Source organism: Petromyzon marinus, unplaced genomic scaffold (assembly GCF_048934315.1).
Source record: "Petromyzon marinus isolate PM22_M1 ecotype Great Lakes invasive population unplaced genomic scaffold, UKy_Petmar_22M1.pri1.0 PM_Scaffold_38, whole genome shotgun sequence".
In the NCBI taxonomy this organism is placed as follows: domain Eukaryota; kingdom Metazoa; phylum Chordata; class Hyperoartia; order Petromyzontiformes; family Petromyzontidae; genus Petromyzon; species Petromyzon marinus.
This window is the reverse complement of record NW_027423368.1, coordinates 213,055-228,244: the sequence shown is the minus strand read 5'-3', so window position 1 is coordinate 228,244 and position 15,190 is coordinate 213,055. Positions and strand designations below refer to the sequence as shown.

General features: G+C 56.4%; 1 protein-coding gene across 2 annotated transcripts in view; it reads right to left on the bottom strand.

Annotated features, from left to right (window-relative positions):
* LOC116937345 (transient receptor potential cation channel subfamily M member 3-like) overlaps positions 1-15,190 on the bottom strand; it is a 170,128-nt gene that overhangs the window by 35,364 nt on the left and 119,574 nt on the right. The window contains exons 19-21 of one of the 2 annotated variants that reach the window (XM_076064311.1): positions 10,360-10,588; positions 2,928-3,089; positions 1,133-1,378 (exon numbers count right to left, since the gene is read on the bottom strand). In XM_076064311.1, the coding sequence (XP_075920426.1) occupies positions 1,133-1,378; positions 2,928-3,089; positions 10,360-10,588 (637 nt within the window). Of the gene's footprint in view, positions 1-1,132; positions 1,379-2,927; positions 3,090-10,131; positions 10,589-15,190 lie in introns of those variants that run through there. The other variant, XM_076064306.1, reaches the window with a different exon arrangement.

The following is a 15,190-nucleotide window of genomic DNA, read 5'->3' as shown; positions in this document are numbered from 1 at the left end:
CACCACCACCATCACCTACACCACCACCACCACCATCGCCACCATCACCATCACCACCACCACCACCATCACCACCACCATCACCACCACCACCATCACCACCACCGCCACCACCACCATCGCCGCCACCACCGCCACCACCACCACTGCCATCACCACCACCACCATCACCACCACCACCGCCACCACCACCACCACCATCACCACCACCATCACCACCACCACCATCACCACCACCATCACCACCACCACCATCACCACCATCACCACCACCACCATCACCACCACCACCACCGCCACCACCACCACCGCCACCACCACCACCGCCACCACCACCGCCACCACCACCGCCACCACCATCACCACCAACATCACCACCACCACCACCATCACCACCACCACCACCGCCACCACCACCGCCACCACCACCACCACCACCATCACCACCATCACCACCACCACCACCACCATCACCACCACCATCACCACCACCACCACCACCATCACCATCATCACCACCACCACCACCACCACCACCACCATCACCACCACCACCATCACCACCACCACCACCACCATCACCACCACCATCACCACCACCACCGCCACCACCACCACCGCCACCACCACCACCATCACCACCACCACCACCACCACCACCATCACCACCACCATCACCACCACCACCATCACCACCACCATCACCACCACCACCATCACCACCATCACCACCACCACCATCACCACCACCACCACCGCCACCACCACCACCGCCACCACCACCACCGCCACCACCACCGCCACCACCACCGCCACCACCATCACCACCAACATCACCACCACCACCACCATCACCACCACCACCACCGCCACCACCACCGCCACCACCACCACCACCACCATCACCACCATCACCACCACCACCACCACCATCACCACCACCATCACCACCACCACCACCACCATCACCATCATCACCACCACCACCACCACCACCATCACCACCACCACCATCACCACCACCACCACCACCATCACCACCACCATCACCACCACCACCGCCACCACCACCACCGCCACCACCACCGCCACCACCGCCACCACCACCACCACCGCCACCAGCGCCCCTCACCGTATGGAACCAGAACTTGACGATGGGGGCGCTGTAGAAGTCATAGACTTTGTTGAGCAGGGCAATGCCCCTCACCCTCACCCGGACCCCGCTCCATCCTCCCCCCGCTCCAACTCCCCCCTCCTCCTCGTCCTCGCCGCCGCCACCGCCTCCACCGCCTCCACCGCCTCCACCGCCTCCACCGCCGCCTCCACCGCCTCCGAGGGTGTCCCCGCAGTGCGGTGGAGGCAGAGTGTCCACGGGGTGCTGGGGAGAGGGGAGAGAGGGAGGAGAGGGAGGAGAGTGAGTGAGTGGGTGGGTGGGTGAGTGGGTGAGTGGGTGGGTGGGTGAGTGAGTGAGTGGGTGGGTGGGTGAGTGGGTGGGTGAGTGAGTGGGTGAGTGAGTGGGTGAGTGAGTGAGTGGGTGAGTGAGTGGGTGGGTGGGTGGGTGAGTGGGTGAGTGAGTGAGTGGGTGAGTGAGTGAGTGGGTGAGTGAGTGGGTGGGTGGGTGGGTGAGTGAGTGGGTGGGTGAGTGAGTGGGTGAGTGAGTGGGTGAGTGAGTGGGTGAGTGAGTGGGTGAGTGAGTGGGTGAGTGGGTGAGTGAGTGGGTGAGTGGGTGAGTGAGTGAGTGGGTGAGTGGGTGAGAGAGTGAGTGGGTGAGTGAGTGAGAGAGTGAGTGGGTGAGTGAGTGGGTGAGTGGGTGAGTGAGTGAGTGAGTGACTGAGTGAGCGACTGAGTGAGTGAGTGACTGAGTGAGTGACTGAGCGAGCGAGTGAGTGAGTGACTGAGTGACAGAGCGAGCGAGCGAGTGAGTGACTGGGTGAGTGAGTGAGTGGGTGAGTGAGTAAGTGACTGAGTGAGTGACTGAGTGAGTAAGTGACTAAGCGAGTGACTGAGTGACTGAGTGAACGAGTGACTGAGTGACTGACTGACTGAGTGACTGAGTGAGTGAGTGACTGACTGACTGACTGAGCGACTGACTGACTGAGCGAGCGACTGACTGAGCGACTGAGCGAGTGAGTGAGTGACTGACTGAGTGACTGACTGAGTGACTGACTGACTGAGTGAGTGAGTGACTGACTGACTGAGTGACTGACTGAGTGAGTGACTGACTGACTGAGTGACTGACTGAGTGACTGACTGACTGAGTGAGTGAGTGACTGACTGAGTGAGTGACTGACTGAGTGACTGACTAACTGACTGACTGACTGAGTGAGTGACTGACTGAGTGACTGACTGACTGAGTGACTGACTGAGTGAGTGACTGACTGAGTGACTGACTGACTGAGTGACTGACTGAGTGACTGAGTGACTGAGTGACTGACTGAGTGACTGACTGACTGAGTGACTGACTGACTGACTGAGTGACTGACTGAGCGACTGACTGACTGAGTGACTGAGTGACTGACTGAGTGACTGACTGAGTGACTGACTGAGTGACTGAGTGACTGACTGACTGAGTGACTGAGAGTGACTGACTGACTCACTGAGTGACTGACTGACTGACTGAGTGACTGACTGACTGACTGAGTGACTGACTGAGTGACTGACTGACTGACTGAGTGAGTGACTGAGCGACTGACTGAGTGACTGACTGACTACTGACTGATGACTGACTGACTGACTGAGTGACTGACTGACTGACTGACTGACTGAGTGACTGACTGCGACTGACTGAGTGACTGACTGACTTGACTGTGAGTGAGTGACTGACTGAGTGAGTGACTGAGTGACTGAGTGACTGACTGAGCGACTGACTGACTGACTGAGTAACCTACTGCCCACACACGCCCAGCGGTGGGCAGTCGCCCCCTCACCTCGTCGTGACGAGGTGGCGGCCTCTGAGGCACTGCGCCAAGTCCGCCCGCTGCATCATCAGGCGTGGCGGAGGGAGGATCGTCGCCGGCTGTGTAGGCGCCCTCACGGCCACGGTACTCCAGCGCCAGGATGCTGGGCGGGATCAAGATCCCCATGATCACCTGGAGCGGGGTGGAGCAGGGTGGAGAGGGTGGAGAGGGTGGAGAGGGTGGAGGTGGTGGAGAGGGTGGAGGAGGTGGAGAGGGTGGAGGTGGAGAGGGTGGAGAGGGGGGAGGTGGGGAGGGTGGAGGTGGAGGAGAGGGTGGAGGTGGAGAGGGTGGAGGAGGTGGAGAGGGTGGAGGTGGAGAGGGTGGAGGTGGAGAGGGTGGAGGTGGAGAGGGTGGAGGTGGAGAGGGGGGAGGTGGAGCAGGTGGAGGTGGGGAGGGTGGAGAGGGTGGAGAAGGTGGAGGTGGTGTAGGTGGAGCGGGTTGAGAGGGTGGAGGTACAGCAGGTGGAGAGGGTGGAGAGGGTGGAGGTGGAGAGGGTGGAGAGGGGGGAGGTGGAGAGGGTGAAGGTAGAGAGGGTGGAGAAGGTGTAGAGGGTGGAGCAGGTGGAGAGGGTGGAGAGGGGTGGAGCAGGTGGAGAGGGTGGGGCGGGTGGAGGTGGAGAGGGTGGAGGTGGAGGAGGTGGAGAGGGTGGAGGTGGAGGAGGTGGAGAGGGTGGAGGTGGAGGAGGTGGAGATGGTGGAGGTGGTGGAGGTGGAGAGGGTGGAGGTGGAGGTGGTGGAGAGGGTGGAGGTGGGGCAGGTGGAGCAGGTGGAGGTGGAGGGGGTGGAGCAGGTGGAGGTGGAGGGGGTGGAGAGGGTGGAGGTGGAGGAGGTGGAGGAGGTGGAGATGGTGGAGGTGGAGGAGGTGGAGAGGGTGGAGGTGGAGGAGGTGGAGAGGGTGGAGGTGGAGGAGGTGGAGAGGGTGGAGGTGGAGAGGGTGGAGGTGGAGAGGGTGGAGGTGGAGGAGGTGGAGCAGGTGGAGAGGGTGGAGGTGGAGAGGGTGGAGAGGGTGGAGAGGATGGAGCAGGTGGAGGTGGAGAGTGTGGAGAGGGTGGAGGTGCAGCAGGTGGAGAGTGTGGAGAGGGTGGAGGTGGAGCGGGTGGAGCAGGTGGAGGTGGAGAGGGTGGAGAGGATGGAGGTGGAGAGGGTGGAGGTGGAGAGGGTGGAGTAGGTGGAGAGGGTGGAGAGGGTGGAGAGGATGGAGGTGGAGAGGGTGGAGGTGGAGAGGGTGGAGTAGGTGGAGAGGGTGGAGAGGATGGAGCAGGTGGAGGTGGAGAGTGTGGAGAGGGTGGAGCAGTTGGAGGTGGAGGGGTGGAGCAGGTGGAGAGGGTGGAGGTGGATGAGGAGGTGGAGAGGGTGGAGGTGGAGCAAGTGGAGAGGGTGGAGAGGGTGGAGAGGGTGGAGGAGGGAGAGGTGGAGCAGGTGGAGAGGGTGGAGAGGGTGGAGGTGGATGAGGAGGGAGAGGTGGAGAGGGTGGAGCAGGTGGAGGTGGATGAGGTGATGTATGAGGAGGTGGAGCAGGTGGAGAGGGTGGAGAGGGTGGAGAGGGTGGAGGAGGGAGAGGTGGAGCAGGTGGAGAGGGTGGAGAGGGTGGAGGTGGATGAGGTGATGTATGAGGATGAGGAGGTGGAGCAGGTGGAGGGAGGCTTGGGGTTATCCTTCAGTAGCTCCTCCACAGATGTCGCCTCCTCAGCCAGCCACTCACAGGGGGCGACTTCTCCCTCCGATATTGGTGGATGCACCGCAGCCTCAGCAGAGTCATCCTCGCTCTGTCCCTTCGATGGATCCCAGGCCGAGGGATTTGTCTCATCTCTCTCCACGGAGACCTCGCAGAAATGGTCAGCCCCAGCACACGCACGTGTGGGTAGTGTGTGTGTATGTGTAGTGTGTTGTGTATGTTGTGTGTGTGTTGTGTGTGTACACGTGTGTGTGTGTTTGTGTGTGTGTGTAGTGTGTGTGTACAGGTGTGTGTTGTGTGTGTATGTGTGTGTAGTGTGTGTGTTGTGTGTGTATGTTGTGTGTGTGTAGTGTGTTGTGTATGTTGTGTGTGTGTGTGTTGTGTGTGTGTGTGTTGTGTGTGTGTTGTGTGTGTTGTGTTGTGTGTGTTGTGTGTGTGTAGTGTGTGTGTAGTGTGTGTGTACATGTGTGTGTGTGTTGTGTGTGTGTGTATGGTGTGTGTGTGTGTTGTGTGTGTGTGTGTGTAGTGTGTGTGTACACGTGTGTTGTGTGTGTTGTGTGTGTATGTTGTGTGTGTGTGTTGTGTGTATGTTGTGTGTGTGTATGTTGTGTGTGTGTTGTGTGTATGTTGTGTGTGTGTGTATGTTGTGTGTGTATGTTGTGTGTGTGTGTATGTTGTGTGTGTGTGTACACGTATGTTGTGTGCGTGTGTGTATGTTGTGTGTGTGTGTGTGTATGTTGTGTGTGTGTGTATGGTGTGTGTGTGTACACGTATGTTGTGTGTGTTGTGTGTGTTGTGTGTGTGTATGGTGTGTGTGTTGTGTGTGTATGTTGTGTGTGTATGGTGTGTGTGTGTACACGTATGTTGTGTGTGTGTATGTTGTGTGTGTGTTGTGTGTGTGTAGTGTGTGTATATGTTTTGTGTGTGTGTGTGTATGTTGTGTGTGTGTATGTTGCGTGTGTGTATGTTGTATGTGTGTGTTGTGTGTGTATGTTGTGTGTGTATGTTGTGTGTGTGAACACGTATGTTGTGTGTGTGTGTTGTGTGTGTGTGTATGCTGTGTGTGTGTATGGCGTGTGTGTATGGTGTGTGTGTGTATGTTGTGTGTGTATGTTGTGTGTGTGTATGTTGTGTGTGTATGTTGTGTGTGTGTGTATGTTGTGTGTGTGTGTGTACACGTATGTTGTGTGTGTGTATGTTGTGTGTGTGTATGTTGTGTGTGTATGTTGTGTGTGTGTATGTATGCTGTGTGTGTGTATGCTGTGTGTGTGTATGTTGTGTGTGTGTATGTATGTTGTGTGTGTGTATGCTGTGTGTGTGTATGTTGTGTGTGTATGTTGTGTGTGTATGTATGCTGTGTGTATGTATGTATGTTGTGTGTGTGTATGTTGTGTGTGTATGTTGTGTGTGTATGCTGTGTGTGTGTGTATGCTGTGTGTGTATGTTGTGTGTGTGTATGTTGTGTGTGTGTGTGTGTATGTTGTGTGTGTGTATGCTGTGTGTGTGTGTATGTTGTGTGTGTGTGTGTTGTGTGTGTATGTTGTGTGTGTATGCTGTGTGTGTGTGTATCCTGTGTGTGTGTATGCTGTGTGTGTGTATGTTGTGTGTGTGTGTGTATGCTGTGTGTGTATGTTGTGTGTATGTTGTGTGTATGTTGTGTGTGTGTGTGTATGCTGTGTGTGTATGTTGTGTGTGTATGCTGTGTGTGTGTATGCTGTGTGTGTGTGGTGTGTGTGTGTGTGGTGTGTGTGTATGTTGTGTGTGTGTATGTTGTGTGTGTGTGTGTATGCTGTGTGTGTATGTTGTGTGTGTGTATGCTGTGTGTGTGTATGCTGTGTGTGTGTGGTGTGTGTGTGTGTGTGGTGTGTGTGTATGTTGTGTGTGTGTATGTTGTGTGTGTGTGTGTGTATATGCTGTGTGTGTATGTTGTGTGTGTATGCTGTGTGTGTGTATGCTGTGTGTGTGTGGTGTGTGTGTGTGTGGTGTGTGTGTATGTTGTGTGTGTATGTTGTGTGTGTATGCTGTGTGTGTATGTTGTGTGTGTATGCTGTGTGTGTGTGTATGCTGTGTGTGTATGTTGTGTGTGTGTGTGCTGTGTGTGTATGCTGTGTGTGTGTGCTGTGTGTGTGTGTATGCTGTGTGTGTGTGCTGTGTGTGTGTGTGCTGTGTGTGTGTATGCTGTGTGTGTGTGTTGTGTGTGTGCTGTGTGTGTGTTGTGTGTGTGTATGCTGTGTGTGTGTATGCTGTGTATGTATGCTGTGTGTGTGTATGCTGTGTGTGTGTGCTGTGTGTGTGTATGCTGTGTGTGTATGTTGTGTGTGTGTGTATGCTGTGTGTGTGTGTGTGCTGTGTGTGTGTGTGCTGTGTGTGTGTATGCTGTGTGTGTGTTGTGTGTGTGCTGTGTGTGTGTGTTGTGTGTGTGTTGTGTGTGTGTTGTGTGTGTGTATGCTGTGTGTGAGTATGCTGTGTGTGTGTATGCTGTGTGTGTGTATGCTGTGTGTGTATGCTGTGTGTGTATGCTGTGTGTGTGTGGTGTGTGTGTGTAGTGTGTGTATGCTGTGTGTGTGTGTGCTGTGTGTGTGGTGTGTGTGTGTATGCTGTGTGTGTATGCTGTGTATGCTGTGTGTGTGTGTATGCTGTGTGTGTATGCTGTGTGTGTGTGTATGCTGTGTGTGTATGCTGTGTGTGTATGCTGTGTGTGTGTATGCTGTGTGTGTGTATGCTGTGTGTGTGTGCTGTGTGTGTGTGCTGTGTGTGTGTATGCTGTGTGTGTGTGTATGCTGTGTGTGTGTATGCTGTGTGTGTGTGTGTGCTGTGTGAATGTATGCTGTGTGTGTGTGTATGCTGTGTGTGTATGTTGTGTGTGTGTGTATGTTGTGTGTGTGTATGTTGTGCGTGTGTTGTGTGTGCGTATGCTGTGTGTGTGTATGCTGTGTGTGTGTGTAGTGTGTATGTTTTGTGTGCGTATCTTGTGTGTATATTGTGTGTGTGTGTGTATGCTGTGTGTATGTATGCTGTGTGTGTGTCTATGCTGTGTGTGTATGCTGTGTGTGTGGTGTGTGTGTGTGGTGTGTGTGTGTAGTGTGTGTGTGTATGCTGTGTGTGTGTGTGCTGTGTGTGTGGTGTGTGTGTGTATGCTGTGTGTGTGCTGTGTGTGTGTGTATGCTGTGTTGTGTGTGTGCTGTGTGTGGTGTGTGTGTGTATGTTGTGTGTGTGTGTGTATGTTGTGTGTGTGTGTATGCTGTGTGTGTGTATGCTGTGTGTGTGTGTACTGTGTGTGTGTGTGTATGCTGTGTGTGTGTATGCTGTGTGTGTGTATGTTGTGTGTGTGCTGTATGTGTGTGTATGCTGTGTGTGTGGTGTGTGTATGCTGTGTGTTTGTTGTGTGTGTGCGTGTGTGCTGTGTGTGTGTGTGTATGCTGTGTGTGTATGTTGTGTGTGTGTGTGTATGCTGTGTGTGTGTATGCTGTGTGTGTGTTGTGTATGTATGTATGTATGCTGTGTGTGTATGCTGTGTGTGTATGCTGTGTGTGTGTATGCTGTGTGTGTGTATGCTGTGTGTGTGTGTGCTGTGTGTGTGTATGTTGTGTGTGTGCTGTGTGTGTGTTGTGTATGTATGTATGCTGTGTGTGTGTATGCTGTGTGTGTGTATGCTGTGTGTGTGTATGCTGTGTGTGTATGCTGTGTGCGTGTGTATGCTGTGCGTGTGTATGCTGTGCGTGTGTATGCTGTGTGTGTGTGTATGCTGTGTGTGTGTGCTGTGTGTGTGGTGTGTGTGTATGTTGTGTGTGTGTATGTTGTGTGTGTGTGTATGCTGTGTGTGTGTGTGCTGTGTGTGTGTATGCTGTGTGTGTGTATGCTGTGTGTGTGTATGTTGTGTGTGTGCTGTGTGTGTGTGTGTGCTGTGTGTGTGTATGCTGTGTGTGTGTATGTTGTGTGTGTGCTGTGTGTGTGTGTGTATGCTGTGTGTGGTGTGTGTATGCTGTGTGTGTGTTGTGTGTGTGCGTGTGTGCTGTGTGTGTGTGTATGCTGTGTGTGTATGTTGTGTGTGTGTTGTGTATGTATGCTGTGTGTGTATGCTGTGTGTGTGTATGCTGTGTGTGTATGCTGTGTGTGTGTGTGGTGTGTGTGTATGTTGTGTGTGTGTATGTTGTGTGTGTATGCTGTGTGTGTATGTTGTGTGTGTATGCTGTGTGTGTGTATGCTGTGTGTATGCTGTGTGTGTGTATGCTTTGTGTGTGTGTGCTGTGTGTGTGTATGCTGTGTGTGTATGCTGTGTGTGTATGCTGTGTATGCTGTGTGTATGCTGTGTGTGTATGCTGTGTGTGTGTGGTGTGTGTGTATGCTATGTGTGTGTATGCTGTGGGTGTATGCTGTGTGTATGTATGCTGTGTGTATGTATGCTGTGTGTATGTATGCTGTGTGTGTGTATGCTGTGTGTGTGTGTATGCTGTGTGTGTGGTGTGTGTGTATGATGTGTGTATGCTGTGTGTGTATGCTGTGTGTGTGGTGTGTGTGTATGCTGTGTGTATGCTGTGTGTGTGTATGCTGTGTGTGTATGCTGTGTGTGTGTATGCTGTGTGTGTGTATGCTGTGTGTGTGTGTGTATGCTGTGCTGTGTGTGTGTGTGTATGCTGTGTGTGTGTGTGTATGCTGTGTGTGTATGCTGTGTGTGTGTGTGTATATACTGTGTGTGTATGCTGTGTGTGTGTATGCTGTGTGTGTATGTTGTGTGTGTGTGTTGTGTGTGTATGCTGTGTGTATGCTGTGTGTGTGTATGCTGTGTGTGTGTATGCTGTGTGTGTATGCTGTGTGTGTATGCTGTGTGTGTATGCTGTGTGTGTATGTTGTGTGTGTGTGTGTGCTGTGTGTGTATGTTGTGTGTGTGTATGCTGTGTGTGTATGCTGTATGTATGCTGTGTGTGTGTGTTGTGTGTGTGTATGTTGTGTGTGTGTATGCTGTGTGTGTGTATGCTGTGTGTGTGTGTGTGTATGTTGTGTGTGTATAGTGTGTGTGTGTATGCTGTGTGTATGCTGTGTGTGTATGCTGTGTGTATGCTGTGTGTGTGTGCTGTGTGTGTGTGTATGCTGTGTGTGTATGCTGTGTGTATGCTGTGTGTGTATGCTGTGTGTATGCTGTGTGTATGTTGTGTGTGTGTGCTGTGTGTGTGTGTATGCTGTGTGTGTGTATGCTGTGTGTATGCTGTGTGTGTGTATGTTGTGTGTGTATGCTGTGTGTGTGTATGCTGTGTGTGTGTGTTGAACCTTGAGGAAGGTGTTCTTGCGAACCCGTAGCCCACCCATCCACATGTCGGTGAGCAGCATCTGGCTGCACGTGTGTGCTATGAAGTCTCGCTGCTTGTGTGTGTGTGTGCTGTGTGTGTGTGTGCTGTGTGTGTATGCTGTGTGTGTGTGTGTGTATGTTGTGTGTGTGCTGTGTGTGTGTGTGCTGTGTGTGTGCTGTGTGTGTGTATGTTGTGTATGTATGCTGTGTGTGTGTATGTTGTGTATGTATGCTGTGTGTATGCTGTGTGTGTATGCTGTGTGTGTTGAACCTTGAGGAAGGTGTTCTTGCGAACCCGTAGCCCACCCATCCACATGTCGGTGAGCAGCATCTGGCTGCACGTGTGTGCTATGAAGTCTCGCTGCTTGTGTGTGTGTGCTGTGTGTGTGTGTGCTATGTGTGTGTGTGGTGTGTGTGTATGTATGCTGTGTGTGTGTGTTGAACCTTGAGGAAGGTGTTCTTGCGAACCCGTAGCCCACCCATCCACATGTCGGTGAGCAGCATCTGGCTGCACGTGTGTGCTATGAAGTCTCGCTGCTTGCCGGCCACAGCGAGCTTGAGGCAGGTGGAGTTGCTCCAGTTCTTGAGCTCGTACGTGAGTAGACGCATGGCCACCTGCTCGTCCTGCCGGTACACCTGGTCCAGCAGGTCGACGGCCAGCTGGCCAAACTCCCTGAGCGAGGCGACATCGTTGGTGGGTGGGTGGGTGGGTTGGTGGGTGGGTGAGTGGGTGGGTGAGTGAGTTGGTGGGTGAGTGAGTGGGCTGGTGGGTGGGTGGGTGCGTGAGTGAGTGAGTGGGTTGGTGGGTGGGTGGGTTAGTGAGTGAGTGGGTTGGTGGGTGGGTTGGTGGGTGGGTGAGTGAGTGAGTGGTCCAGGAGGTCGACGGCCAGCTGGCCAAACTCCCTGAGCGAGGCGACATCGTTGGTGGGTGGGTGGGTTGGTGGGTGAGTGAGTTGGTGGGTGGGTGAGTGAGTGGGTGGGTTGGTGGGTGGGTGGGTGGGTGAGTGAGTGGGTTGGTGGGTGGGTTGGTGGGTGGGTGAGTGAGTGGGTGGTCCAGCAGGTCGACGGCCAGCTGGCCAAACTCCCTGAGCGAGGCGACATCGTTGGTGGGTGGGTGGGTTGGTTGGTGGGTTGGTGGGTGAGTGGGTTGGTGGGTTGGTTGGTGGGTTGGTGGGTGAGTGAGTGGGTTGGTGGGTGGGTGGGTGAGTGAGTGGGTGGTCCAGGAGGTCGACGGCCAGCTGGCCAAACTCCCTGAGCGAGGCGACATCGTTGGTGGGTGGGTGGGTTGGTGGGTGGGTGGGTGGATTGGTGGGTTGGTGGGTGAGTTGGTGGGTTGGTGGGTGAGTGAGTGGGCTGGTGGGTTGGTGGGTTGGTGAGTTGGTGGGTGAGTGGGTTGGTGAGTTGGTTGGTGGGTGGGTTGGTGGGTGGGTGAGTGAGTGGGCTGGTGGGTGAGTGGGTTGGTGAGTTGGTTGGTGGGTGGGTTGGTGGGTGGGTGAGTGAGTGGGTGGTCCAGGAGGTCGACGGCCAGCTGGCCAAACTCCCTGAGCGAGGCGACATCGTTGGTGGGTGGGTGGGTGGGTTGGTGGGTTGGTGGGTTGGTGGGTGGGTTGGTGGGTGGGTGAGTGAGTGGGTGGTCCAGGAGGTCGACGGCCAGCTGGCCAAACTCCCTGCGCGAGGCGACATCGTTGGTGGGTGGGTGGGTTGGTGGGTGGGTCGGTGGGTTGGTGGGTGAGTGAGTGAGTGGGTTGGTGGGTTGGTGGGTGGGTGAGTGAGTGGGCTGGTAGGTTGGTGGGTGGGTGAGTGGGTTGGTGGGTTGGTGGGTGGGTGAGTGAGTGGGCTGGTGGGTTGGTGGGTGGGTGAGTGAGTGGGCTGGTGGGTTGGTGGATTGGTTGGTGGGTTGGTGGGTTGGTGGGTGAGTGAGTGAGTGGGCTGGTAGGTTGGTGGGTGGGTGAGTGAGTGGGTGGGTTGGTGGGTTGGTGGGTGGGTTGGTGGTCCAGGAGGTCGACGGCCAGCTGGCCAAACTCCCTGCGCGAGGCGACATCGTTGGTGGGTGGGTGGGTTGGTGGGTGGGTGGGTTGGTTGGTGGGTTGGTGAGTTGGTGGGTGGGTGGGTTGGTAAGTGAGTGAGTGGGTTGGTGGGTGGGTTGGTGGGTGGGTGAGTGAGTGGGTGGTGGGTTGGTGGGTTGGTGAGTTGGTGGGTGGGTGGGTTGGTAAGTGAGTGAGTGGGTTGGTGGGTGGGTTGGTGGGTGGGTGAGTGAGTGGGTGGTGGGTTGGTGGGTTGGTGAGTTGGTGGGTGGGTGGGTTGGTAAGTGAGTGAGTGGGTTGGTGGGTGGGTGGGTGAGTGGGTTGGTGGGTGGGTGGGTGAGTGAGTGGTCCAGCAGGTCGACGGCCAGCTGGCCAAACTCCCTGCGCGAGGCGACATCGTTGGTGGGTGGGTGGGTTGGTGGGTGGGTTGGTGGGTGGGTCGGTGGGTGGGTTGGTGGGTGAGTGAGTGGGTTGGTGGGTTGGTGGGTTGGTTGGTGGGTTGGTTGGTTGGTGGGTGGGTGGGTTGGTGGGTGGGTTGGTGGGTTGGTGGGTGGGTTGGTGTGTGGGTTGGTGGGTTGGTGGGTGAGTGAGTGGGTTGGTGGGTGAGTGAGTGGGTTGGTGGGTTGGTGGGTTGGTTGGTGGGTTGGTTGGTTGGTGGGTGGGTGGGTGGGTTGGTGAGTGGGTTGGTGGGTGAGTGGATGGGTGAGTGAGTGGGTTGGTGGGTGGGTTGGTGGGTTGGTAGATGGGTGGGTGGGTGAGTGAGTGGGTTGGTGAGTGGTTTGGTTGGTGGGTTGGTGGGTGGGTTGGTGGGTGGGTTGGTGGGTGGGTTGGTGGGTGGGTGGGTGAGTGAGTGGGTGGTCCAGCAGGTCGACGGCCAGCTGGCCAAACTCCCTGCGCGAGGCGACATCGTTGGTGGGTGGGTGGGTTGGTGGGTAGGTGGGGTGGTGGGTGGGTTGGTGGGTTGGTGGGTGGGTTGGTGGGTTGGTTGGTTGGGTGGGTTGGTGGGTTGGTGGGTGAGTGAGTGGGTTGGTGGGTTGGTGGGTGAGTGAGTGAGTGGGTTGGTGGGTGGGTGGGTGGGTGAGTGAGTGAGTGAGTGGGTGGGTGGGTGGGTGAGTGAGTGAGTGAGTGGGTGGGTGGGTGGGTGGGTGAGTGAGTGGGTGGGTTGGTGGGTGGGTTGGTGGGTGGGTTGGTGGGTGGGTGAGTGAGTGGGTGGTCCAGCAGGTCGACGGCCAGCTGGCCAAACTCCCTGCGCGAGGCGACATCGTTGGTGGGTGGGTGGGTTGGTGGGTAGGTGGGGTGGTGGGTGGGTTGGTGGGTGGGTTGGTGGGTGGGTGAGTGAGTGTGCTGGTGGGTGGGTGCGTGAGTAAGTTGGTGGGTGGGTTGGTGGGTTGGTGGGTGGGTTGGTGGGTTGGTGGGTTGGTAGATGGGTGGGTGGGTGAGTGGGTTGGTGGGTTGGTGGGTTGGTGGGTGGGTTGGTGGGTTGGTGGGTTGGTGGGTTGGTAGATGGGTGGGTGGGTGGGTGAGTGAGTGGGTTGGTGGGTGGGTTGGTGGGTGGGTGAGTGAGTGGGTTGGTGAGTGAGTGGGTTGGTGGGTTGGTGAGTTGGTGGGTGGGTGGGTTGGTGGGTGGGTGGGTTGGTTGGTGGGTTGGTTGGTTGGTGGGTGGGTTGGTGGGTGGGTTGGTGGGTTGGTGGGTGGGTTGGTGGGTGGGTTGGTGTGTGGGTTGGTGGGTTGGTGGGTGAGTGAGTGGGTTGGTGGGTGAGTGAGTGGGTTGGTGGGTTGGTGGGTTGGTTGGTGGGTTGGTTGGTTGGTGGGTGGGTGGGTGGGTTGGTGAGTGGGTTGGTGGGTGAGTGGATGGGTGAGTGAGTGGGTTGGTGGGTGGGTTGGTGGGTTGGTAGATGGGTGGGTGGGTGAGTGAGTGGGTTGGTGAGTGGTTTGGTTGGTGGGTTGGTGGGTGGGTTGGTGGGTGGGTTGGTGGGTGGGTTGGTGGGTGGGTGGGTGAGTGAGTGGGTGGTCCAGCAGGTCGACGGCCAGCTGGCCAAACTCCCTGCGCGAGGCGACATCGTTGGTGGGTGGGTGGGTTGGTGGGTAGGTGGGGTGGTGGGTGGGTTGGTGGGTTGGTGGGTGGGTTGGTGGGTTGGTTGGTTGTGTGGGTTGGTGGGTTGGTGGGTGAGTGAGTGGGTTGGTGGGTTGGTGGGTGAGTGAGTGAGTGGGTTGGTGGGTGGGTGGGTGGGTGAGTGAGTGAGTGAGTGGGTGGGTGGGTGGGTGAGTGAGTGGGTGGGTTGGTGGGTGGGTTGGTGGGTGGGTTGGTGGGTGGGTGAGTGAGTGGGTGGTCCAGCAGGTCGACGGCCAGCTGGCCAAACTCCCTGCGCGAGGCGACATCGTTGGTGGGTGGGTGGGTTGGTGGGTAGGTGGGGTGGTGGGTGGGTTGGTGGGTGGGTTGGTGGGTGGGTGAGTGAGTGGGCTGGTGGGTGGGTGCGTGAGTAAGTTGGTGGGTGGGTGGGTTGGTGGGTTGGTGGGTGGGTTGGTGGGTTGGTGGGTTGGTAGATGGGTGGGTGGGTGAGTGGGTTGGTGGGTTGGTGGGTTGGTGGGTGGGTTGGTGGGTTGGTGGGTTGGTGGGTTGGTAGATGGGTGGGTGGGTGGGTGAGTGAGTGGGTTGGTGGGTGGGTTGGTGGGTGGGTGAGTGAGTGGGTTGGTGAGTGAGTGGGTTGGTGGGTTGGTGAGTTGGTGGGTGGGTGGGTTGGTGGGTGGGTGGGTGAGTGAGTGGGTTGGTGAGTGAGTGGGTTGGTGGGTTGGTGAGTGGGTTGGTGGGTGGGTGGGTTGGTGGGTGGGTTGGTGGGTGGGTGGGTTGGTGGGTGGGTGAGTGAGTGGGTTGGTGAGTGAGTGGGTTGGTGGGTTGGTGAGTGGGTTGGTGGGTGGGTGAGTTGGTGGGTGGGTTGGTGGGTGGGTGGGTGAGTGAGTGGGTTGGTGAGTGAGTGGGTTGGTGGGTTGGTGAGTGGGTTGGTGGGTGGGTTGGTGGGTGGGTGGGTTGGTGGGTGGGTGAGTGAGTAGGTGAGTTGGTGGGTGGGTTGGTGGGTTGGTTGGTGGGTTGGTTGGTTGGTGGGTGGGTTGGTGGGTGAGTGAGTGGGTTGGTGGGTGGGTTGGTTGGTGGGTTGGTGGGTTGGTTGGTGGGTTGGTTGGTGGGTGGGTTGGTGGGTGGGTGAGTGGGTGGGTTGGTGGGTTGGTTGGTGGGTTGGTGGGTTGGTTGGTGAGTT